General features: G+C 69.0%; 3 protein-coding genes across 3 annotated transcripts in view; 2 read left to right on the forward strand and 1 right to left on the reverse strand.

Moving 5' to 3' along the window:
• Positions 1–6,595, forward strand: part of ACSF3 (acyl-CoA synthetase family member 3) — a 67,917-nt gene extending 61,322 nt beyond the window's left edge. The window contains exons 8-10 of the mRNA XM_059824831.1: positions 2,055–2,189; positions 2,829–2,940; positions 6,188–6,595. Of these exons, the coding sequence (XP_059680814.1) occupies positions 2,055–2,189; positions 2,829–2,940; positions 6,188–6,305 (365 nt within the window). The 3' untranslated portion in view covers positions 6,306–6,595. The remainder of the gene's footprint in view (positions 1–2,054; positions 2,190–2,828; positions 2,941–6,187) is intronic.
• A 5,832-nt stretch (positions 6,596–12,427) lies between these two features.
• Positions 12,428–18,255, forward strand: CDH15 (cadherin 15). The gene is made up of 14 exons (XM_059825094.1): positions 12,428–12,478; positions 14,253–14,405; positions 14,593–14,748; positions 14,834–14,978; positions 15,066–15,226; positions 15,428–15,556; positions 15,670–15,855; positions 15,928–16,181; positions 16,322–16,464; positions 16,535–16,771; positions 16,856–17,095; positions 17,605–17,741; positions 17,823–17,978; positions 18,058–18,255. Exons 1-14 carry the CDS (start codon positions 12,428–12,430, stop codon positions 18,253–18,255), a joined length of 2,346 nt encoding a protein of 781 aa, XP_059681077.1.
• Positions 18,256–18,936: 681 nt separating this feature from the next.
• On the reverse strand, positions 18,937–22,863 carry SLC22A31 (solute carrier family 22 member 31). The gene is made up of 9 exons (XM_059825095.1): positions 22,522–22,863; positions 21,127–21,230; positions 20,891–21,045; positions 20,612–20,780; positions 20,122–20,267; positions 19,922–20,030; positions 19,636–19,850; positions 19,389–19,500; positions 18,937–19,285 (listed from the first exon to the last, which is right to left on the reverse strand). The coding sequence occupies exons 1-9, from the start codon at positions 22,861–22,863 to the stop codon at positions 18,937–18,939; spliced, it is 1,701 nt and encodes a 566-aa protein (XP_059681078.1).
• Positions 22,864–23,489: the final 626 nt, after the last annotated feature.

A 23,489-nucleotide genomic window follows, 5' to 3' on the forward strand; every position in this document is an offset into this window, starting at 1 on the left:
AATATTCTAGACAGCCTTCAACATCCAGGAGAGTGCCAAGAGGCAGGCAGGCAAATACAGCGACAATTAATCATTCCCTGCCTGAACTGAGCAAGATGAGCTGCTCGGGATTTTGGCATGTGGCAGCTGAGCGGGGACACGGCTCTTTTGGGGAGCAGCCCGAATTTCAGAACTGGTTCTGATATTTCATTGCTTTGACACTGTAAATCTCTGGGCGTTCGCTGCCTTTGCACACACCACGTGCGAACTCCGCGGCGTGCCGGAGGTGAGCTGGAAACAGGGTTTGGTAAAGCTGGGTAGCCGCTGGCCATGTCCTACGGTACCCGGGCTGCCAGGTGTGCCGGGAGCGCTGCGAAGCAGCCCTGGGGGGGCTGGAAGGAGCACCGGGAAGGAGGGGAGCGAGGCGGAGGTGGGGTTCAGCGATGTGAATGGCAGTGTGTGCTCGCCGCTGCTGGGTGACACTGTGAGTCCCCCGGAGGAGAGGGGACCTCACCTCCGACGGAGAGGACTGGGCGCAGGTGGTCCTTGGCGGTGGGGAGGCTCATCCCTGGGCCACCCGACGAAGTCCCCGGGTCTCGACCAGTACCAGAGCCCACGTGCTCCTTGCACAGCTTTCCCCCAAACGGGAGGTTTAGCAGTTCCTCCTGGCTCAGCGGGCTCCCGGCCGCAGGGATGCTGGGCTCCAGGACCCCAGGCTGTCCTCGCTCCCCAGATTTGGGACAGAACCCTGGACGGATAGCGAGGCAAGCGAGCGTGGAAACTCCTGCAGCCCCAACAGTGCGCGTTCACCCTGCTTCGTTGGAAGCTGCTTTTTCCCGCTGCCGATCTCCATCTCATCTCCGCCTTTGAGCTTTCCAGCCGGCAGTGAAATGAGGTCTGTGAGCGAAGCCGCAGCGGGGAGCGGGCCGGGTGTGTGGACACAATGGCAGTGCGTATCATTAAGGAGAGGATGGAGACTGACGCGCAGGGGGAGAGCTAAGGGCCCCCCTGGTGCTGCCATCAAGGCTCCGAAATGGAAATGCGAGGTGCCGAGCCCCCCCTCGCCCACCGGTTGGCAAAGGCTCTATTAGCAGGATGTGAGTAATCATCTTAAGCAGCTATCAAAGTGCACCAGCTTGTTAAGCGTTTAGCCAGGTTGTGCTGACATGACCTCTCTCCTCAATCTTCCCAGCCTCGGCGCGAGCGGCTAATTACCGGATCGCACCTGCCACACGCCTTCTCCCCCTGCAGAAAGGACAGGGTGGACCCGACGTCTTGCTTAGGACAGCCTTGTCTTCCCAACGTCGTCCCCCATCTTTTTTTATTAGTGGTAGCCATGCAGGAGCCGGGGAAAGCCCCCTTGGCAAGCAGCGGTGTTACCAGCCGGGAGTCCCCAGAGCAAGGGCTGCTCCCGGGGACGGCAGGGACGGGTGGCTGCGGTCGGGGCACGCACACGGCGCTGGGGCTGCTAGGAAAGACCCGCCGTGGCTTTCGCAGGCTGCTGGAGGTGGGTGTCTCATGGCTGGCATGGGCCAGCGGGAGGGAGGAAGAGGAGGCCGGGGACTATGCGATGGGGGCTGAGCAGCCCTGGTGATGGCAGAGGTCCAGGAGGAGTCACGTCCTACCGGGACAGGACAACCGAGGTCTTTGTGACTGGTGATTGCCAGGAAGACGAGGAAGGGTCTGAGCTGGAGCCTGCTTGTCTTGTGGTCCACATTGAGAGCGCGCTGGGGAATGTACCCGCCTGCAGCGCTGGCTCCTGTTTTCATTGCTTCCGTATTCAAGGACTTCTGGGTGCATAGCCTTATTCTTCCCTTTCCCTCCACAGACAAGCAATGGCTGTCTCCCCTCTGCGTGACCCCAGGAGCAGGCTGGGGAAGGCTGACACCCCGTCCCTGGGGCCTCTGCAGAGATGCTTGTGACCGTTGCGCTGAGCATGGCTCTCCCCACGTGCCAGTACGGGCAGCCGGGCTCAGCGCCCGGCCGGGCATCGCCCGAGTGTGACATCCACATGTCAGGAAAGGCAGAGGAGAAGGAAGGGGACGGCCTCTGATGGAGCCCACTTTGCTTTTCAGGAGACACGGCAGCGTACAAAGACGGCGTTTACTGGATCAAGGGCCGCACCTCGGTAGACATTATCAAAAACGGGGGGTTCAAAATCAGTGCTCTGGAGGTGGAGCGTCATCTGCTCGCGCACCCACACATCACAGGTACGCTGCTCTTCCCTGGTCCCCGTGCCGTGACGTGCCGTGATGTGCCGAGGAGGGACGGCGCGTGGGAGCCCAGCTCGAGCGACAGCCCTGGCTCAGCGGGTGCAGACCGGAGGCTGGAGGCTGTTTCCCAGCCTCCCCATTAGCGAGGCTGGGTCCGAGGGAAAAGCAAGGCTGCATTTAAAGCCCGCTGTTACTTGTCTCCCGGGGCTGAAGCCATGAAGCCTGCGGCCGGGTGCCGAGTCAGCAGTAGCTCTCATCTGTTTTTGGAAATGAGACTATAATTAAATCTGTCCTGCCCTTGTGCGTGACCCTGTACGAGGGGATGGAAGCAGTGCCCCCGGCTCCACACCGCTCTGTGCATCATCTTCCTCCCCGTTGACTCTAAATCGCTCAAACCATGGGGCTTCCTGCGTTTTCCTTGGTGAAAAGCTCTGTTCTTGGAAACTGTGTCAGCACAAAAGTCCCGGTGTTTTCCTGTAGTAACATCCCACGGCATCTTCCTCCACGCACTGCTCTTCCCTGCACACCACCGCTGCCGCTGGCACCTGCCAGCGGTGCTGAGCCCCTCTTCTACCCCACCCCTGACCCCAGAAATTGCTCGGGTTGCTCAGGCTGAGTCCTCTGCTCTCTCTGCAGACGTGGCCGTGATCGGGCCTCCAGACATGGTCTGGGGCCAACGAGTCAGTGCTGTCGTGCAGCTGCGCAAGGGCGAGATGCTCTCCGTGAAGGACCTGAAGGACTGGGCCAGGTAAGATGCCATGGGGCAGGGCACGGCGAGTGGCATGGCGTGGGGAAAGCAGGCTCAAAGCCTGCGGCACCCCCGTTAGGGACACGTCAGAGGAGGGGTGAAGGGGTGGCCGCCGGCAACGTTGCGCCCCGGGCTCCGGGGATGGAGAAAAGACCTCGGCTCCAACCAGGAGGTCTCCGAGCATGCGAGATAATGGAAATAGATGGGCCTCTCACCCCAAAAGTGCCTTTGATAAACGACCTGCATGGTGTGGCCACGTGGCTCTTACCCCGCAGAACCGAGCCCAGCCGCTGGCAGAAAGCACAGGGCGAGGACCAGGGCAGGGGAAACTTCACGTTTTCTCAGCAGCAAGAACATTTGCTCAGCTTTTCCCCGGTGCTGCTGCAATCGCTCCTTCCTTGCCTTCCTACCAGCCCGGTCCCCAGTTAACCCCCGAGACCTCTCCCGTGGGGTGTGGAGAGGGGGGAGACACCAGAGCTCAAGGACCTTGCTTGGCGTCATCGCAGTACTAACGAGCATGGCACAAAGCAGCCGCCTGCCATCCTGCAAGGTTTCGGCATGAAAACCTGCGCTGCCTCGCTCAAATCGGTCGGAGGGTGCCCAAAACCAGTGCCGAGGTTTTGGGCATCAGCCATGGGAGTGTGAGCAGGCGGGAGCCAGGAAGCAGAATCACCGGGTTTATTGCTAATATTCCATTAGCAAAATATTTAATAGCAGATTCTTTCTTTTCCTGGCAACTCCCTCCTTCAGGCTGCGGATATTTTTGGCGAGGCTGGCGCTATTTTGTGAGCGGCAGGAGCACTTGTTTCATCAGGGGCTGCGCAGCAGCCAATTAAAGATTTCCCCTGGATTTGCAAAAATCACAGTTGGGGGAACTGTGATTTAGCAAACGCAAGGAAGACGCTAGCTGGCCGGCTGCTGCTCTGATTAAACAGTTACGTAGCGGGGGGAAGAGAAGCAAAGAAAGAAATCTAACCCAGGAGGGTGGCTGCTGGGGCAGAGGGGCCAAGACCCTGCCCGGGTGTCCCTCCTGCTGGCACCTCTGCACTGTGCACGCACGTTAACCCTCTGGCTGCTGGTCATCTGGGACTCCTGCTCCTCCCAGGGCAGCCCACGGCCACCAGCAGCTTCTCTTTGGTTTTGCTGATGTCCTCTTGCAAGCTGAGATGCCCCTTCCCGGCCAGGCTCAGCCTGCCCTGGTCAGTACGGGGCTCGGTGCTCCGGGGTTCTCCACCCAGGACCCTTCCCGGCCTCAGCACGGGGCAGGAGTGATGGAGAGTGGGGAGGGGGATCTTCACCGTGGCTGCTCATCCCTAAGCCCCCTGGCAGGGACGCTGGTGACCCCAGCAGATCCCTTCGTCCGCCACCCATGGCTGCGCTTTGCGGGTCTCCCGGGTGTTGCTCTGGGGGTCCCTGCCGCAGGGCAGGGGGCTGCGCTCGGCCCCCCGCGTGCTCCCCTGCCTGCCCCCCTCCCGGGGTGTTCCCCCTTGTCCCTGCACGTCTCTTCCCACGGCTGTCCCCAGCTCTGTGGGCAGAGACGATGCTGTTCTGCCTGCGCAGAGCAGGGGCAGGAGCCCTTGGAACGAAAGCCCCCGGAGGGTCGGAGGGGCTGGCTGCCCACCCGGGCTCCTCCGGGGCTGCTGCTCCCTGCCCAGCGCTGGCTCCGGGCACGGCTCCGGCTCCCCCCGCCTGCCTCTCCCTCTCGCCCTGTCTCTCCCCTTTATTTTTTATGTCACTTACATTCGTTTGGCCCTTTTTCTCGCACTCCCTGGCAGGAGACACATGTCCCTCTTCAGAGTGATTCATTTTGCGGCTTTCGCCTCCGATTGTGCTTCCCGGCGACAGGCGCCATGCCGAGTTAGAGGCATCCATATGGCAGGGGGTGCTGGTGGCGGGCAGGGGGAGGAGGGCCGGGCGATGGTTGAAGGGCTCAGCAGACTTGGCATCTCGCATTAGAGTCAGTGCCAGGACGCTGCCGGAGCCGGGCACGGCCCCAGGTTGGTGACACACAGGCAGCAGAAGGCGGGAGAGCCCCCCTCTGCGCTCTGCAAAGGGCACAGGGACGATGCTCGGTGCTCAGGCTCCCTCCCGCAGCGGGAAGACCCCCCCGTGGGCTGGAGCGCTTGGCGGCAAGTCACCGGCCAGTCACCGACAAGTCACCGGCATGCAGCCGGGGAGGTGGCTCACCTGCGGTCTCGGTCCTCGGGGACTGGCACCGGGAACACATGGGGGTCCAGCACCCATCACGCTGCTGAGCTGGTTTCCCCTCCCGTCTCTAACGATGAGGGTTGATGAGTCCGCTTCAGGGGCTCTGCCTCCTGCTCGCTTACTGAAGGCTCTCCGTACCCCCTCCCAAGGGGTGAGTGGGTGTTTCGGGGTGCTGGCGGGGTGCGTTGTACCCACGGGGTGTTGCGTGGCTGGGCTGGCAGCGAGGGGAGCTGCTCCCGAAGGGCAGGGGGGCAGCCGAGGGTGAACCCAGCGCAGGCAGTGCCCTCACTGGGGGCTGAACGCAGCAGGCAGAGCCGGGTACCGCTAACAGGGTCCACGGGCAGCCCCAAACACAGAGCAAGCGATGAGCCGGGTCCAGGGTGCAACCAGGGAGCACAGGCAGGAGCAGAACAGGGCTGGAGATGAGCTACAGTGTGGGGCCAAAGTCCTCCCAGGAGAGAGGGGCAAGGACAGCGCTGGAGACGAGCTCCGCACCTCGTGGAGGGGTCCCGCCAGGGATGAGCCGCTGGCAGCACAGCTCCCTGCGGAAAAAGGCTGGGAGCGGGCACCCCACAGCGCAGCTCAGGAGGGGGCTGGGACCCAGGGCTGAGCCTAAATGGGCTCCTGGGGCGTGGGTGGGGGTCCCAGGTGGGGCTGCTCAGGGCTGTTAGGGCTGTGGGTGCCCCCAGGACAGCTCGTCCTGCGCAGGGGCCGATCTCCAGCCCCCGCCCTTCTGCAGCACAGAAATGTGTGACCAGTGACCGGTGCACCCATGCAGCCCCGCCGCTCTCCCAGGGTCTGCGCTGAGCCCTTAGGAGAGAGCCAGGGCACGGTCAGCATTCGACCAAAGCCGCCCGCCTGCGGTCCCGCTGCCTGGAGAGCCATGGCTGGGGCGGCTCGGTTGTACACCGCAACAGGCTGCAGGGCGCAGGGTCCCGGAGCAAATCCTCCCCGGGTCTGGCGGTGTTTGTGAGGGCTCGGGATGGGCTGGAAGCGCTGGTCTCGGTCGGCCGTAATGGACTGCACATCTGCGTTGCAGGGAGACCATGGCACCGTATACCATCCCGACTGAGCTGATCGTGGTGGAGGAGATCCCACGCAATCAGATGGGAAAAGTCAACAAGAAGGAGCTTCTGCAGCGCTTTTACCCAGCCTAGAGCACGGCCTCGGGCCAGGACAGGGAGCCCGGGGGTGTTTGGTCCTCCACCGCAGCCGTTCTCCCTCCACAACGGGGCTGACGAGGTACCAGCAGTGATTAGCAGTGGCAGGTCTGGGCTCACTGCAGTCTGGTCCATGAATAAAGTCCAGTAAAAGTAGGATTCATCCCACATGGTCTCTTTGGCTGAACTGAGCCGGAGCTGTAGGGCCACATTCCTTGCGCAGGAGCTGTTTGCAGGAGGCTCGGGGCAGTCCTGGGTCTAGAAGCGAAGTGTGGGATGAACGCTGTGGGGTCCCGGGCCAGGACTGGCCCCCGTGCCAGTGCTGGCAGCGGGCACGTGCTGGCCAAAGTTGCACTATTTAGCCCCCATGGAGGTGGCGGGAGAAAAGCAGATGGCACAAAGACCTCCGCATCCACCCCGAGCTGGTCCCAGCAGCGGCTGCTCGGGGGCAGACGAGCTCCGCAGGCCCCCAGTGGGGCTCAGCCGCGTGATGCCGGCCCACCGGAGCCGCTCTGCCTGGGTGGGGAGGGCTGTCGGGGCACCCCGGCTCCCCCGCCTTGCCTTCGTCTGCCTGTCTGGATGCTCATCCCGGTTCCCGTTATGGCTCTGCCTCAGGCCATGTGCAACTCATCCCAGATGAAATTACTCTTTAGATTAAACTCCTGTCTTCAGCCAGCTGCGGTGATGCCTGGTAATTTTGCCTCCTCTCTGCCCTCTCCCACGGACTCAGTGACTATCCCCATAGTTTGGATTGTAGGGAGTGGATCCCCTCACGGGTGGGATCCTGCTCTCCATGGGATGCCCCGTTACCTCTGTGAATCAGTACCATCTACCTCCCGTTTCCCAGGAGAATGAAGAATAAATACAAAATCACAAATAAATACCAGCTGCACATACAAACCCAGCGCATCTCCCCCACCCAAGTGCTCCCGCACCAGCCGGGCCCTGGCATGGAGCGATGGCACGGCTGCCGGCACCACCGGGACAGAGCTCCGCCGCCCTGGTCAGTGCCGGGGAGCACTCCTCCGACTGCAACACCCGTCCTGTAACGCAGCGGGAAAGATGGGGGGAGGAAGGGGCAGGGATGGCTGCTGGTGGCCTCAGTGTGATAGGAGAGCCGGGAAGCATGCAATAACGCCCGGAGAGCTCCGGGAGATGGGGAGGAACAGCGCGGACGGGCAGGAGCAGGGGAGGGGCTCGGGTTTTGGTGGTGGCTGCCGCATGGAGAGGGGTGCAAGCCGCGGTGGGTGCATGGTCCGGCATGGGGTGGGGGCAGAGCCGAGCAGGGTGTTGGAGGCAGCGGGGAGCAGGTGCAGCATGAATTACACTGCACGTACGCTCCTGTGCCTGTGCGTGCGCGTGTGCTGACACCGGCGCCGCGTCTGAAGGTCATCGATTTCCTGGAGGACAGGCGGTATCGATAAACCCTACCTTTATAAACGGATTTTTGTCCCTGTTTGACTTCATGCGTGAGCGGCAGCGGGCAATGGGGATCGATAACACTGGGGGGGATAGGGGTTGTGCCCTGCGGATCCCCAACCAGTGGGTCCGTCCCCAGTGCCGGGACGGTGCACTGGGGAGGCAGCGTGGCAGAGGATTGCTTATCCGGTCCTGTCCAGTGCCAAGGGAGTGACAGGGAGCCCCAGATTTCCCTGCCAACCGATGGGACCCTGGGAGCACCAGGGAGGGCAAGAGGAACGGGGAGCACAAGTAATTACATGGACTACCTTTGTTAGGGTCAGCAGAGCCCCGAACATCTGGGAGGACAATTAGTGAACGTGGAGGGGACAGCTGGCAGACACGTGGCGCTGGGCAGAGGGAGCAGGGATGGGATGGGATGGGATGGGATAGGATGGGGACAAGAGAGGGGACAGGAAAGGGGAAGGGGATATGGATGGGGACAGGCTTCCTCCACTGCAGCCCCTCCATCCCTCCTCACCCTGCCTGCACAGACAGGTCCAGCCGTGCGCCCGCTCTGTCCATCCCTGCACCCTGCCCATGGCAGCATCTCCCACGGCAGCGCCAGCACCTGGATTTCGGTACTTCAGGCTCAGAAGGGGTGGGGATGGGGCCCCCCAGGGACACACGGAGCTCACGCAGCCACCCCTCACCATCCCACGCCCGGCAGGCACAGCGTTCCGGCATACGGATGCACTGGCACAGCGCCCGGCGTGCCCCCTCACCGCGGCGTGCAGAGCCGAGCACCGGTGGCTCTCACCGGTCTGCGGGAGGGACCGAGCAGATCCTTTGTTAAAACATCAACGATGCAGTAAATTTTTTAACTTACCAAATAGATCAATATCAAATTATCATGTCTCACATTCATAACTCTTAAGCAAGCAACAATGGAGAGACAAGGTCACTGGAGAATAAATAGCAGCAAAAGCTCTTAATGATCTATCATTCTCGACAACCCCAGGCACCCAGCACCAGCCCGGTGACAAGATCATTAATAAAACTCTGCAGGAACGCTATCGATTGCTTTGATGGATGATCACAGGTAGCAAATACTGTAAAACACCTGGTTGTCACACACTAAAATGAGTAGTTTGACTCACACCTCGGCACGGGGACCCGGCTGCGACTCTGCCGCGTTTTCTCCTCAGCAGCGGCTTTCGCAGGGAGGGTGGTCGGCAGCGCGGCCCTTGGGTGCCGGCGGCCACGGCTGCAGCCCCCGGTTTGGGGCTGCCATCCGCGCTGGACCCCCACGGCTCCCACCTCCACTCCCCTACCTCTGTTCATCCCTGTTAATTAAAAGCCCATTAAAGCACCAGGTGACGATGCCCCAAAGCCCAGGCTGGGAGCTGAGCTGGCGGAGATGGGTTTTGGTGACCTGGTGCCACCGGATGAACCTGGAGACCTGCTCCATCCCCTCGCCGCTGGATCTGGCCCCGGGACACCTACACAACCCAGACGTCGGGGACGGATGGGGCTGCCAAGGCCACGGGCTTTGCCACCCCGGTGCTGTATCTGCCTGGGGTGCGGAGGGGGGCTGCGCCGTGTCCCCCGCCGCGGCTCCAGGTGCTTCACTTGCGAGCCACGTCTGCATTGACGGTCTGATCATATGTACACAACCATTCAATTACCCCGTAATGGCTACAGGCTATTAAGCCATCAATCTCCTTCATTAAGGCCTGCCAGGCCCGTCCCCGGCATCGCGCAATAAAACCATTAAAACAACAACAACAACCCCAAGTAGCATCTTTAATGTGTCGGACGTAACGCTGGCCCCACCACCGATGCGGGCTCTCCCACCCCACGCTGCAGCGTCCCCCCCATCCACAGCCCACCCTGGGGCACCCGCTCACCCCGAGCAAGGTATCGCCTCACCGGGGTGTCCCCAGGGAGCTGGGGGCTGCCCACACCTCCGTGCCCCCCCAGCTGCTCCCAGCAGCTCACCCCTGCCCCGGGCTCAGCGGGCGGCTCGGCACGCCGGGACCCGCTCTTGCGCTTTATAGCTGACATTATCTTTTATTGCCATATAAAAGCCAAAGCTCCAGTGGCTTTATGGCTGCTGCGCCGGCGTTTGGCACCTCGCTGCTCGGCTCGGCGCTCCCGGCTGCTCGTTCTCCCCATCACTGGGCATGGTGGGGATGGGGCACTGCCCAGCTCCCCCCCACCAAGTCCCTGCTCTGGGGCCACAACTGGTCCCACTTCACTCACATTAGGGACACGACTGGTCCCATCACCCACGGTGGGGTCCCAAAACCAGCTCTTGCCCTGGCCTGGGGAGATCAGAGGGTGTCAGCTGGGAGGGGGGGACCTCACCCCTCCAAAATAGGGCGACCCCTTCTCCGACCCGGCACAGCAAGGGGAGTTGTAGGCCTGGGCTGGCACCCTTTGGACCCCACATCCGTGGGACCCCAAGTCCCTGCACCCCAGTGGGAGCCCCGCTTTGCAGGGGGAGAGGGGCGGGGGGGCTGGTACAGGGTCAGAGGTCTGGGGGGGCAGGGGTCCTGCTGCCGTGCCACAGCCAGAGCCATGCCATGGGCACCAGGCAGCTCCCGTGGCCGGCAGCACCGGCACCACGACCTGGGACTGGAGCCTTGTCAGAGCCCGTCACGTCTGCCAGCCCCGCGCCGCGGTGCCGGTGGCAGGGAACATCTGCTCCGCCGCCCCGCTGCCACGGCGCGTTAGGGTCAAGGGCAGCTGCCAGGACCCCCGGCCGGTGCCACCGGGGCAGCTCCTCGCCGTGACACTGATGCAGGGTGGCAGGGCCAGCGGGGCGGATGGATGGGATCAGACAGACAGACAGACAGGCAAGTGAGCGCTGCTGCCTGTGCCAGGGCCCAGCCACACCGCGAGCCACCGGTGCCCGACGCTCACCCGCTCATGGTGTGGCTCCATGTCCCCTCCCGAAGTCCCTGGGGACACCGACAGCCTTGTCACCACCGCTCGGCTTCTGGGGACGGACAGAAGACATCCTGCATCCCATGTCCTGCGTCCCGTCTCCCTTTCCCCACGCCTCGCGCCCGACCCTGTGGCAGTGCCCCACGCTCCGAACGACGCCCCGCACCGGGGGGGCACCAAGGGCATTTATTCCCAAGAAGGGGAGCGGTGCTGGCCGGGCGGGGGGGTCCCCGCAGCAGCCGAGCGGGGAGGTGGCCAAGCCACCAGCGTCACCGAAACACCGCACCTTCCCTTGCCCGGCCCAGGGCTCGGTTCCCCGGCGGGGCGACGAGCCTCCCCGGTCCCCCTCCGCCCTGCCCGGGGTGGCGGCTTGCCGGCCCCGCTGCAGCCCGGGCCCCCGGGACCCCGCGCCGGCGGGCGGCGGGAGCTCCCCGCTGCGGCACCCGGGGCGGCGGGGACCGCCGGTGTCGGGGCCGGTGGCCGGGGCGATGCTGCCACCTGGTGCCGCGGCCTCGCGGCGCCGCCGGTACCGGCCCCGGGGGCCGGGGGGAAGGTCGGGACCGGCCCCGGGGGTCGGGGGGAAGTACGGGGACCGGCCCCGGGGGTCGGGGGGCAGCACCGGGACCGGCCCCGGGGGTCGGGGGGAAGGTCGGGACCGGCCCCGGGGGTCGGGGGGAAGTACGGGGACCGGCCCCGGGGGTTGGGGGGAAGGCCGGGACCGACCCCGGGGGTCGGGGGGCAGCACCGGGACCGGCCCCGGGGGTCGGGGGGAAGGTCGGGACCGGCCCCGGGGGTCGGGGGGAAGTACGGGGACCGGCCCCGGGGGTTGGGGGGAAGGCCGGGACCGACCCCGGGGGTCGGGGGGCAGCACCGGGACCGGCCCTGCGGGTCGGGTCAACGTCGGGACCGGCCCCGAGGGTCAGCACCGGGAGCGGCTCCGGGGGTCGGAGGGAAGCACGGGGACCGGCCCCGGGGTCGTGGGGAAGCACTGGGACCGGCCCCGGGGTCGTGGGGAAGCACCGGGAGTCAGAGGGAAGCACCGGGAGCGGCCCCGGGGTCGGGGGCAGCGGGGCCGGGGGCCTTGCCGGGGCTCCGGGAGCAGCCCCGGGCCGCTCTGCCCCGTGGGAACCCGCCGGCGCCGGGACTCGGCGGGACGCTGCCGTCCCTCTCCCGAGCCCGCACGGGCCCTGGCCCCGCCGCCAGCGCAGGAGGCCCCGGCACCGGGCGCGTCCGGGGGGCCCGGGCCGGGCTGGCCTCGACGGGGGGCGCGGCGGAGCGGGGCGGGCAGAACCCGTCCCGGTCCCGGTCCTGGTCCCGGTCCCGGTCCCGGTCCCGGTCGCTGTCCCGGGGCCGGTGCCGGAGCCGGACCAGCCGTGGCGGGGACAGCGGGGCCGGGTCTCTCCCTCCCCGCCCGCCCCGTCGCGGCATCCCCGAGTCGCGCCCGGCGACAGCTGCCGCGTTCCCGCCGGCCCTGCCCCGGGGGGCCGCGCACCCCCGGCCCCCTCCCCGGGCAGCGGGGACCCCCCCGCGCCCCTCCGCATCCCCCCGGGCCCGGCCCGGGGCCCCCCCCGCCGCCCGCCCCGTCGGGGCCCCGCCGGGCAGGGGGTGCGGGCTGGCGGCCGGGGGGGCGGCGGGACCAGCTGCCCGGCCGGGGGGGGCCCGGCCCGCTCGGCAGCACATGTGCTGTCACTCAGCCAGCCCCGCCGTTATTTTAGCTCGGGGCCGGCGAGCGGCTCGGGGCTGGCGGCCGGACTGCGCCCCGCTCCGCCATGGGCCCCCCGCTCCTCCTCGCCTGCCTGCTCGCCCCCCTCTGCGCTCGGGTAAGGGGCGCGGGGGGCCGGGGAAGGGGTGGGGCCGGGGATGGGGACCCCCCGCTCCGTGCCCCGGGAGGGCCGGCTGGGATGGGGAGCCCGGATGCGGGGCCGGGGGGTGCAGCCAGACCCCAGACCCCGCGGAGGCACATCCCTGGGGGTGGCGGGGATGGGGATGGGGGTGGCGGGGGCTCGGTGCCCCTCTTGGGGCATTTCCCACCCCACAGATGGCGGCGGCAGGGGGGAGCCTGCGGCTCCGGAACACTGCCCGCATTTGTGAGCCGGGAAAGGGATTTGGGGGAGGGTTAGGCGCTCGCTAACACCCTGCTCCCCCCTTTCCCACCCCAGCTGCTCTCCCAGACCCCTCTGCACCCCCCCGTCCATGCACGTTCCCCCAGAGCCCCTCACCGCGGTCTCAGGCCTGAGGCGCGGGGTTCTGGCCTGGGCCCCACGGCCGGGTGCTGAGGGCAGGGGAAGGAAGGGGGACCTGCAGGGCAGGCCCCCCCAGCAGCGGGACCCCATCGCCCCCACCACCCTCCCCATCCGCCCCGAGCTCCAGCAGCCCCCCCGGGAAGGGGGGGTCTCCCCTGGGGAGGGCAGAGGGACAGCTGGAGGCCACAGGCAGCTCCGGTCACAGCCTCCAAACAAGCCCCTTGTCCTGCTCCTCCCCTGGGACAGGCACGCAGCCCCCCCCGCACAGCCCCCCCCATCCCCAGGGACCCCCAGCACAGCCATCCCTGCTGCCCCACTCCCCCACCCCGGGCAGGGTGCACACACAGGGACCTGGGGCACCCCAGGGCGCCCCGGCACCCAGCAGTGCGGCCAGATGGGTGCAGATGTGGACGGGTGCAGACGCGGGTGCAAGGCCCGGCGCTGCCCAGATGTGCTCCCTCCCCGGGGAGGGGACAGCGCACGTCCCCAGGGCCCAGGGCGAGGGTCAGCCCTGAGTAACATGGCATAGAGCCGGGGTGGGGGGGGGGCTGCATGCAGCCCCACACACTGCAGCCCCACGCCACAGCTCCCTGCCCCCTCGCAACCCCCATCTCCCAGCCCCCACGCCTGCTCCCCACAGCTCTGGACCCCCATGCCGCCCCCCCCATGCCCTGACCCCCCCGGCCCAGTGGCTCACGGCCCCTAAACCCATCCTAGCCCCCATAGCTCCTGGACCCCCATTGCAGCCCCCTCCCCCCCATAACTCCTGCTCCCCCAGTCTCCGTCCCTAATCCCCCCCCCCGAGCCCCCAGCTCCATCCCAGCCCCCCCAGCTCCCTGTTCCCCCCCAGCACCCCATCTCTGTGCCCGGGCCAGGCCACCCGTGCAGCCTAAACCGATCCCTGACCCTTCCACCCTCGCTGCCACGTCCATGCGGTGACAGTGATGTGGGCTGGGGCCACGCCAGCGCGGGGTAACCCCTTCGTCCCCCCCACAGGGGTCCCGTGGGGCACAGCCCGGCTGTGATGTGGGGCTGTGCCCGGGGCACCACCAGGGTCATTTGTGGGGCACCCCTTCCCAGCGAGCCCGGCGGGACACCCGTCACCATCACTCCAGGATGTCAGGGGACCACCGACACGAAGCTCCTGGGCGAGCTGCGTGGCCTCTCCGCTCCCCCAGACCCAATCCCATCAGGGGGTGCTGGCACCATGCACCCCAGCACCGTGCACCCTGGCACCATGCATCCCAACACCGCGCACCCAGCCGGGGTGCAAGGCCCTGCCCACTGCCCCAGCTTTGCACCCGACTCCGGAGGTTTCGGGGTCACCAGCAGCACCGTGTCCCCCCCCCAGGGTGCCAGCCCAGCCCAGCCGGGTGCTGCAGCCCCGGGCAGCCCCCAGGCCTGGCGGCAGCACGAGGGTCCGCGGCGGGTGAAGCGGGCCTGGGTGATCCCCCCCATCAGCGTCTCGGAGAACCACAAGCGCATCCCCCACCTCCTGGTGCAGGTAGGCGGGGAGCCCCCCACCCTCTCTTCCAGGCAGCAGGGTGGGGGGCACCCTGGGCAGGGGGATTGCATGGGGGGATCCCAGGAGGGGGACGTGGCGTCGGGGGGGACTCAGGGCGGAGGGGGACCCCAGGCAGGGGACAGACCCCCCAGCCCCCGGACCGCCAGCCCTGCTTTCCCTGGGGCAGATCAAGTCAGACAAGCAGCAGCCCGGGGGGGTGATCTACAGCATCAAGGGGCCGGGGGTGGACGAGGAGCCCCTGGGCATCTTCTCCATTGACAAGTTCACCGGGAAGGTCTTCCTCAATGCCATGCTGGACCGGGAGGAGAACGACCGTTTCCGGGTAAGGATGCTGCCCGGCCGCCCGCAGCCCCCTCCCCAGCCCCCCAAGCCGGGCACCCACCCACCCACCCGCTCTGTGCCCGCAGCTGAAAGCCTTCGCGCTGGACCTGGGCGGCGTGACGCTGGAGGACCCCACCGACCTGGAGATCATTGTGGTGGACCAGAACGACAACCGGCCGCTCTTCCGGCAGGATGTCTTCACAGGGCACGTGGTGGAGGGGGCTGAGCCAGGTGAGTCCGGCCAGGGGGCTGGGGCTGGGGCTGGGGGCTGAGCCAGTCCCCATGCCGGCACCCACCGGGGCAATTCTGCGGCCGCAGGGACCTGCGTGATGACGGTGGACGCCACCGACGCCGACGACCCCGACACGGACAATGCAGCACTGCGGTACTCCATCCTGGAGCAGGGTGCCGCTGGCATGTTCAGCATCAATGCCACCACCGGCGAGATCTGCACCGCGCGGCCTGGCCTCGACCGCGAGGTAGTGGGCACGGGGGGTGTGGGTGGCACCGGGGCGGCACCGGGACCGGGGGCAGCCAGAGCCCCCCAGCTGGTGAAACCACAGCTCCAGCCATGAGCAGAGCCAGGCATGGGGATGGGGTGGGTGGCCAGCGGCTGGGGGACCTCTGGGCTCCTGGGGAGGCTGGAGGGGCTCAGCACCGGCCCCCCTCCTTCCCCGCAGACCGTGGGGGTGTACAACCTGACGGTGCAGGCAGCCGACATGTCCGGGGACGGGCTCACCACCACCGCCACGGCCGTCATCTACCTGGAAGACATCAACGACAACCCTCCCGAGTTCACCAAGGAGGAGGTAGCAGGCGGGGTGCGGCGGGGGGGACGTGCTGGGGTCAGTGGGGTGGGAGCCAGGGGGAGCCCCCCAGCATCCCAGGGGCCAGGCGCTAGCCCCACGCCGCTCTCCCCCAGTTCTCCATGGAGGTGGAGGAGCAGGCGGCTGGCGTGGACGTGGGCAAGGTCTTCGTGCACGACAAGGACCTGGCCGGCTCGCCCAACTGGCTGGCCAAATTCACCATCCTGGAGGGCGACCCCGAGGGCGCCTTCGCCATCCGCACCGACCCCTACACCAATGACGGCGTGCTCTCCATGGCCAAGGTGGGCGCGGGGCAGCCGGGGGGGCTGCAGAGGGGTCCCATGGCTCAGCTGACCCACGGCCCCTCTCGGCAGCCGCTGGACCACGAGGTGCGGGACCGCTTTGAGCTGACAGTGTCGGTGCAGAACGAGCGGCCGCTGGAGCCCACGGCCCCCACCAGCCCCCGGGCGCTGGCCACCGTGCGGGTGCGGGTACGGGATGTCAATGAGGCGCCCGTCTTCCGTGAGAACCCGCGGCGGGTCAGTGTGCTGGAGGGGGCCCCCCCGGGCACCCCCGTCACCACCTACACCGCCAGCGACCCCGACACCCACCAGCTCCAGACCCTCACGTGAGTCCCAGGCCATGGGTTTCGGCACCCGGTCCCCTTGCATCGCCTCCCATCACCCGCCACGCTTGGGCTCCCGTGTTCGCAGCCCACGGTGGGTGTTTCGGGGGGGTGACGGCGCCCACCTCCCCCTGCACCCACAGCTACGCGCTGCTCTACGACCCGGCAGACTGGCTGCAGATGGATCCCCACGCCGGCACCGTCCGCACCAAGCGGGAGCTGCTGCACCCCTCCGCCTTCCTGCAGGGCGGCTGGTACATCGCCCTGGTCCTCGCCCGCGATGACGGTGAGTGGCCCCCGCTGCCGTGTCCCCCCCACCTGCCGCCCCCCCTGACCCCTCTGCCTTGTGCCCCCAGCCGAGCCCCCGCTCTCCGCCACCGGCACCCTCTCCATCGAGATCCTGGAGGTGAACGACCACGCGCCCCTGCTGCAGCCTCCGGCCGGGGTGGTCTGCGGGCGGCCGGGCCGCGGGGCGAGCCTGCTCCTGGGCGCCACGGATGACGACCGACCCCCCCACGGTGCCCCCTTCCACTTCCAGCTCAGCCCCCAGCACCCCCAGCTTGCCCGCAACTGGAGCATCACCCGCTTCAATGGTGAGGGCCGGCCAGGGTGGGGGGACCGCTGCAGGGGGGTGCTGGGGGGTCCCCGCTCACCCCCTGCCCACGCCCCTCCCGCAGTGACCCACGCGGTGCTGGCCGTGCTGGTGGAGCTGCCCGAGGGGCCCTACTCGCTCCCGCTGCTTCTCCGGGATTCGGGGACCCCCCCACGGGAGCAGCAGCAGCTGCTGAATGTCTCGGTGTGCCACTGCGGCCGGGACGGCACCTGTGAGGACGGTGTCCTGGCCGCCACCACCGCCGGGGCCGGCATCACCCTCGGGGCCCTCATGATCATCCTCGGCAGCAGCATCCTCCTCCTGCGTGAGTGAGACCCCCGGACCACCCTCACCCCTCCCGGCCCCTCCATCCTGCCCCCACCCGGCACCCCAGTGCCGGTCCTGGCCACCCATCCCAAACCCCACCGGCACGCTCTGTCACCTTGTCCCCCACCCATCACCCCAGCCTGGTCCAGGACACCCCATCCTCTCCCTACTCATGTCCCCCATCATCCCATCCCGGTCCCGGCCACCCCATCCAGTCCCTACCCATGGCCCCCAACACCCCACCCCAGCAACCCCTTCTGACCCCTACCAAGACCCCCCTACCCACTTCCCTCATCACCCCCTCCCACCCCATCACCCCCCGCCCCCAGCATCCCCCACCCCAAACCCCCACCTCCATCCCCACCCCACTGTCCCAGCCCCACCAACCGCATCCCAACCCAACCCGCACCCCCATCGCCCCACGTCCCACCGTGCCCGGCCACCCCATCCCCACCGGCCTGTCCCCCCCCATACCCCACCCCGTGCCCACCCACCCTCTGCCCGCAGTGCTGGCGGGGCTGGGGGCCGCACGGGCGCGGGGACACCGGCGGGCTCTGCGCAAGGGGCTGCTGCAGCGCTCGCAGGATGACATGCGCGACAACATCCTCAACTACGATGAGCAGGGCGGGGGCGAGGAGGACCAGGTGAGCGGGACCCATGGGAGGGGTGCCGGGGAGGGGGGTTCACCCCAGCCCCGCACCCCTGACGCCCTCCCGTCCCGGCAGGACGCCTACGACATCAACCAGCTCCGGCACCCCGAGTTCTTCCCGTCCCGGGCCAAGCCGCCGGTGCGCAGGGACGCCCTGCTCAGCTCCGCCGCCCCCCCGGCCCCCCGCAAGCTGCCCAGTAGCCCCTCCGACATCGAGGTCTTCATCAACGAGGTGCGAAGAGGGTCCACCCCCCCCTTGTCCCCGGTCCCCGCATCCCCATTGGGGTGACGGTGCCCCCCTGTCCCCGCAGGGGCTGGAGGCGGCTGACAGCGACCCCAGTGTGCCCCCCTACGACACGGCCCTCATCTACGACTACGAGGGCTCGGGCTCCGTCGCCAGCCCCCTCAGCTCCATCGTCTCCAGCCTGACGGACGAAGACCAAGACTACGACTACCTGAGCGAGTGGGGGCCGCGATTCCGGCGCCTGGCCGACCTCTACGGGCAGTAGCGGGGATGGGGGGGCAGCGGGGGGCTTGCACAGGCGTGTGCGCAACATGCCCAGGTGCAGCGGCTTTGCATACGGACACGCGCAAGCTGCCCGGCTGCAGGGGCTTTGCACGCGCGTGTGCACCAGGTACCCGCTGAAAGGGCTTTGCACGCGCGCGTGCACCCAGAGACCTCAGCGCGGGGGTTTGCACGCCTGCGCACACCCGCAGACCCCGCGCCCAGCAAACCGCAGGCAGTCAGGGGCCGAGGGCACGGGCAGCCCTGGGGGGGGACGCCCTGGGGAAAGACCCTGCAGAGCCGGGGGGGTGAGGAGTCCCCCAGCCCCCCCATAATAAAGAGCCCAGAGAAGGGGGCCGGTGGCAGGGGTGCCGTGGGGGCCCCCGACCACGCCAGCCGCCCGTAGAAACAAGGCACTTTTATTGGCAGCCTGCGAGCGCCCACCACAAACACCCCGGGGGGGCATCACCCCCGCCCCAGGACTCCCAGCACAGCTCCTCCTGGGGCAGGATCCGGCCCCGCCGTGGGGTGGGTGCGCTGCCCCCCACCCCCAGCTATCACACGTGTCCCGGGTGCACCCCGCCGTCCCCGCGAGCACCCATGGATGGGGGTCCCGGTGCTCCGTGGGGGTCCTGGCACTGTGCTCAGCCCCCCAGCAGCAGGGAGACCCTGGGGGGGGGCACAGCTACGTCTCGCGGGGGGCGGCCGGGGAGCCCAGCATCCTCTTGGTGGAGGCGGCGAGGCGGGAGTAGTCATGGGGGATGCCGTGGGGCGCGAGCAGGGGCAGGTGGTCCTCACGGGGGGGCCGGTGGAAAAGGGGGGGCCGGCGCTGGCTCTCGCCGTCCTGCAGGGACTGGGGCAGGCTGCGGCCCTGGCTCTCCGGCAGCAGCATGATGCTGAGGACGGCGAGGATGGCGAAGGAGGCGAAGACGACGTGGTGCAGGAAGAAGCCGCGGCTGTTGGGGATGGCGGTGATGGGGGCGGCCGCCTTGCCCACGAAGCTGGCCCCCACGACGAGGCCCAGCCCGGCGCCCCTGCGGGGAAAAGGCGCTCAGAGGGGGCCCAGGGGACCCTGCCTGGGTGCCCCCCCCCCACCCCAGGGTGGCACGGGGAGGCGGGTGGCAGCTCCCCCCTTACCTGACCACGGTGGGGAGGACCTCGCTGGCGAAGAAGATGCTGAGCATGGTGACGGCGTGGGAGGCGGTGATGCCCACCACGGAGAGGGTCAGGACGATGAGGTCCAGCAGGTCTGATGCAGGGGGGAAGCACCATCAGGGGTCAAATCCTGCACACCCCCCCCCCAAGCATCCCGTTCCCACCCCCAGCCCCCAGCCGGGGGCCGTATCCTGTCGCGGGGGGGCAGGGGTTCCCCGTCCATCCTTACACTGGGTGAGGGCCAGCAGCAGGAGGGAGGAGATGCCGGTGAGGACGGTGCAGAGCAGGAGGACGGCGCGGCGCCCGAAGCGCTCGGCCGTCAGGCAGACGAAGAGGCAGGCGGCAGCCTCGGTGCCCACCAGCACGAAGTAGGAGGAGAAGAAGCGGGGCAGGTGGGGGGCCAGGTTGCGGGTGAAGCAGTGGCGGATGCCGGAGCCGATGAACCTGCGGGAGAGCGGGGTCAGGGGGCTGCGAGTGGGACCCCCACCACCACCGACCCCCCTCCGCCTGCTCACGCCGCGAAGCCGAGGATGACGCCGTTCTTCCAGATGACCCTGGTGCCGAAGATCTCGCAGACGGCGTGGTACCGGGGCTGCGGGGAGCCCTCAGACAGGGACTCCAGCTCTGTGGGGACAGGGGGACCCGGGTTAGAGCCGGCACCGTGCCACCACCCCTAGCACCCCAGGTTTGGGGAGGCGGTCCGGCGGCCACGCACCCGCGAGGAGGTTCTCCTGATGGCAGGAGCCGTCATCGGATCCGCAGCCGCCGCTTTCGGCCAGCGCCTGGAGAGTCTTCCTGGCCCTCTCCAGCTGCCGCGTGGCCAGCAGCCAGCGCGGCGACTCCAGCAGCAGCGCCGGGCACCTGGGGCGCGAGTGTCGGCGTCACGGGGCTCCCCAGGGGCCTGGCCCCCCTCCAGCGCTGACCCCCCCCTTCCCGGCTTCAAAGCGACGCTGCCCAGAAACCCTCAACTTCAAACCTGAGCAAACATTTACCCGGGGTGGGGGGGTCCCCACGCTCCACCTGGAGAGCCCGGGGCAGCCTTTGATCCCCACCGCGGCCCCGGGCAGGGTGTGCCGGGCTGGGGTGCTGCCCCGGCGCTCCCCGGGCACGGCTGGGTGCCAACCCTGGGGCACGGCTCAGCCCCGCCGGGGGGGGCAGCCCCCTCCCTGCGAACGCAGCCCCCCGACCCGGAGCGGGGTCCTTACCACCAGCAGGCAGCCAGCAGAGCCAGGATCATGGTGACGGCACCCTGCAGCACCCGCCAGTCCCGGCACAGCACGGCCAGCCCCGGCAGCAGTAGCTCCCCGGCGATCCAGAAGAAGCCGGCCACCATCGTCACCCCCAGCCGGTGCGGGGGGTCGCACAGCTCCAGCCCTGGCAGGGGGGGCCAGGGGTGCACCGTGGGTGCCACGGCCGCGGGGCACCCTGCACCCAGAGCATCCTCGGTGCCCACCCCACGGCGGACCCCCCGCCAGCACACTCACGGGCCACGTAGAGGGACAGGAAGGCGCCCGCCAGCGCGGCACCGAAGAGCAGCCGTGCCACGAGGACCATGACGAAGTCCACGGCCAGTGCCACGCCGAGGCCCAGCGGCACCGCCAGCACCAGGGACACCACGAAGGCCGGCCGGCGGCCGAACCTGCCGGCGGACGGGCCGTGAGCGGGGCTGGGCGCGGTGCCCCCCAGCCCGCGGGGAGCTGCCCGGGGGACCCCCGGTTACCTGTCACAGGCCACGCCGGCGGCGACGCTGCCCAGCGTCCAGCCCAGCAAGTGCGTGGTCTGCTCCAGGGGCACCTTCCAGCGCGAGGCACACACCAGGTCCCACTGCGGGCGAGGGGGGACGTCTGCATGGGTGTCCCAGCGGACCCCCCCCACCGCGCTGGGGTGGATGGGGTCAGGAGCCCCATGAGTCGCCTGGGGGGGCTTCTGGCCAGCCCCCGCCCCGCCAGCAGAAATGTGGGGCTGGATGCGGAGGGACAGCGCTGATGGCCCTTAGAGCTCTGTCCCCTGCCCCCCAACACCCCTTCCCCCCAGGGCTCCTCCCAGCCCCCCCAAAGCCCCTCCACGGGGATCTCCCACCTTCTCCCCCGAGGACGCCTCTCCCTTCCCCAGGACCCCTGGTCCCCCCCAAGCAAACTCCCTCTCCCCCCCCCTCACGACACTCCCCCCCCCCCCCCCCGCGCTCCCCCTGCGCATCCAGGCTTTCCCGAGGGACCCTTGCTGGGGTCCCCAGCTCGCCCCCCCCCCAACCCCCCCAGGCCCCCTCTCCCCCCTCCCCGGGCATCCTTCCCCCCCCCACGGACACCCCTTGACCCCCTCCCGTGCCCGGGGGACCCCCCCCAGCCCCCTCTAGAAACACCCCCCCAGCCCCCTGCAGAACCGGAGGACTCCCCCCCAGCTCCCTCTAGAAAGCCCCCCCCAGCCCCCTGCAGAACCGGAGGACCCCCCCCAGCCCCCTCCAGAACTGGGGGACACCCCCCCCCGCCCCCTCCAGAACCAGGGGACCCCCCCCCCAGCCCCCTCCCGTGCCCGGGGGACCCCCCCAGCCCCCTGCAGAACCGGGGGACCCCCCCAGCCCCCTCCCGTGCCCGGGGGACCCCCCCAACCCCCTGCAGAACCGGGGGACCACCCCCCAGCCCCCTGCAGGGCCGGAGGACTCCGCCCCAGCTCCCTCTAGAAAGCCCCCCCCAGCCCCCTGCAGAACCGGAGGACCCCCCCCGCCCTCTCCAGAACAGGGGGACCCCCCCCAGCCCCCTACAGAACGGGGGACCCCCCCCAGCCCCCTCCAGAACTGGGGGACACCCCCCCCAGCCCCCTCCAGAACCGGGGGACCCCCCCAGCCCCCTCCCGTGCCCGGGGGACCCCCCCAGCCCCCTGCAGAACCGGGGGACCACCCCCCAGCCCCTCTAGACCCCCCCCCCCAGCCCCCTGCAGGACCGGAGGACCCCCCCTCCAGCCCCCTGCAGAACCGGGGGACCACCCCCCAGCCCCTCTAGAACCCCCCCCCCCCCAGCCCCCTGCAGGACCGGAGGACCCCCCCTCCAGCCCCCTGCAGAACCGGAGGACCCCCCCTCCAGCCCCCTCCAGCCCCGGGCGCCCCCCCCCCCGGCCCGACCTGGGTGACGAGGTTGGAGCGGAGGCCGGCGGCGGGCAGGGCGTAGTGCCAGCCGCGGGTGCAGGGCCCGGTGCCGTTGGGGCGGGGGCCGCCGGCGGGCCGGTAGCGGTAGAGCTGGCAGGGGCTCCAGCCGCCGCGGAGGCGCGGGACGGCGGCGCGGAGCAGCGCGGCCCCCGCCAGGCGGCGCAGCGGCGGCGGCAGCAGCGCGGCGTCGGGGCGGCAGCGGTGGGGCGGTGCCGCGCCCAGCGCCCACCCCAGCGCCCACCCCAGCGCCAGCGCCGCGCACGGCGCCCACCCCCCCGCCGCCCGCCGGCCCCGCGGCCGCCACCCCCCCGCCGCCATCACCCGCCGCCGCGCCGCCGGGGACCGCTCGGGCTCGGAGCCGGCAGGTGGGGGCGGCACCGGCGCGGACCGGCCCCCGCGGGGACCGCCCCCGCCCGGCCCCCGCCCCGCCCGGCTTGGACCCCCCCCCCCCCCCGGGCTGTACCCGCCCGGAGCTCCGGCTCCGGCTCCCCCGGTGCAGCCCCGCAAGCCCCGTCCAGCCCCCCCCCCCCCCCCCGCCCGGTTCGCCTCCCTTCAGACCGGTTTGCCCCCCCCAGCTCGGTTCAGTTCCCCCAGCCCGGTTCGGTCCCCCCAGCCCGGTTTGCCCCCCCAAACCCAGTTCAGTCCCCCCAGCTCGGTTCGGTCCCCCAGCCCGGTTTGCCCCCCCCCCCAAACCCGGTTCAGTCCCCCCAAACCCGGTTCAGTCCCCCCAGCCCGGTTCGGTCCCCCCAGCCCGGTTTGCCCCCCCAAACCCAGTTCAGTCCCCCCAAGCCCGGTTCAGTCCCCCCAAACCCGGTTCAGTCCCCCCAAACCTGGTTCAGTCCTCCCAGCCCGGTTCGGTCCCCCCAGCCCGGTTTGCCCCCCCAAACCCAGTTCAGTCCCCCCAAGCCCGGTTCAGTCCCCCCAAACCTGGTTCAGTTCCCCCA

Source organism: Gavia stellata, chromosome 15 (genome assembly GCF_030936135.1).
Source record: "Gavia stellata isolate bGavSte3 chromosome 15, bGavSte3.hap2, whole genome shotgun sequence".
Lineage (NCBI taxonomy): Eukaryota > Metazoa > Chordata > Aves > Gaviiformes > Gaviidae > Gavia > Gavia stellata.

Excerpts from the sequence above, each read along its gene's own strand:
- CDH15 (XM_059825094.1), top strand. The coding sequence starts at position 12,428 with ATGGGCCCCCCGCTCCTCCTCGCCTGCCTGCTCGCCCCCCTCTGCGCT. Across the intron at positions 15,227-15,427 it reads GGCCTGGCCTCGACCGCGAG|ACCGTGGGGGTGTACAACCT; the intron begins GTAGTGGGCACG and ends CCTTCCCCGCAG. Across the intron at positions 15,856-15,927 it reads GCGTGCTCTCCATGGCCAAG|CCGCTGGACCACGAGGTGCG; the intron begins GTGGGCGCGGGG and ends CCCTCTCGGCAG.
- SLC22A31 (XM_059825095.1), bottom strand. The coding sequence starts at position 22,863 with ATGGCGGCGGGGGGGTGGCGGCCGCGGGGCCGGCGGGCGGCGGGGGGG. Across the intron at positions 21,231-22,521 it reads GCTCCAACCTCGTCACCCAG|TGGGACCTGGTGTGTGCCTC; the intron begins GTCGGGCCGGGG and ends CCTCGCCCGCAG. Across the intron at positions 20,781-20,890 it reads CCTGTCCCTCTACGTGGCCC|GGCTGGAGCTGTGCGACCCC; the intron begins GTGAGTGTGCTG and ends CCCCCCTGCCAG.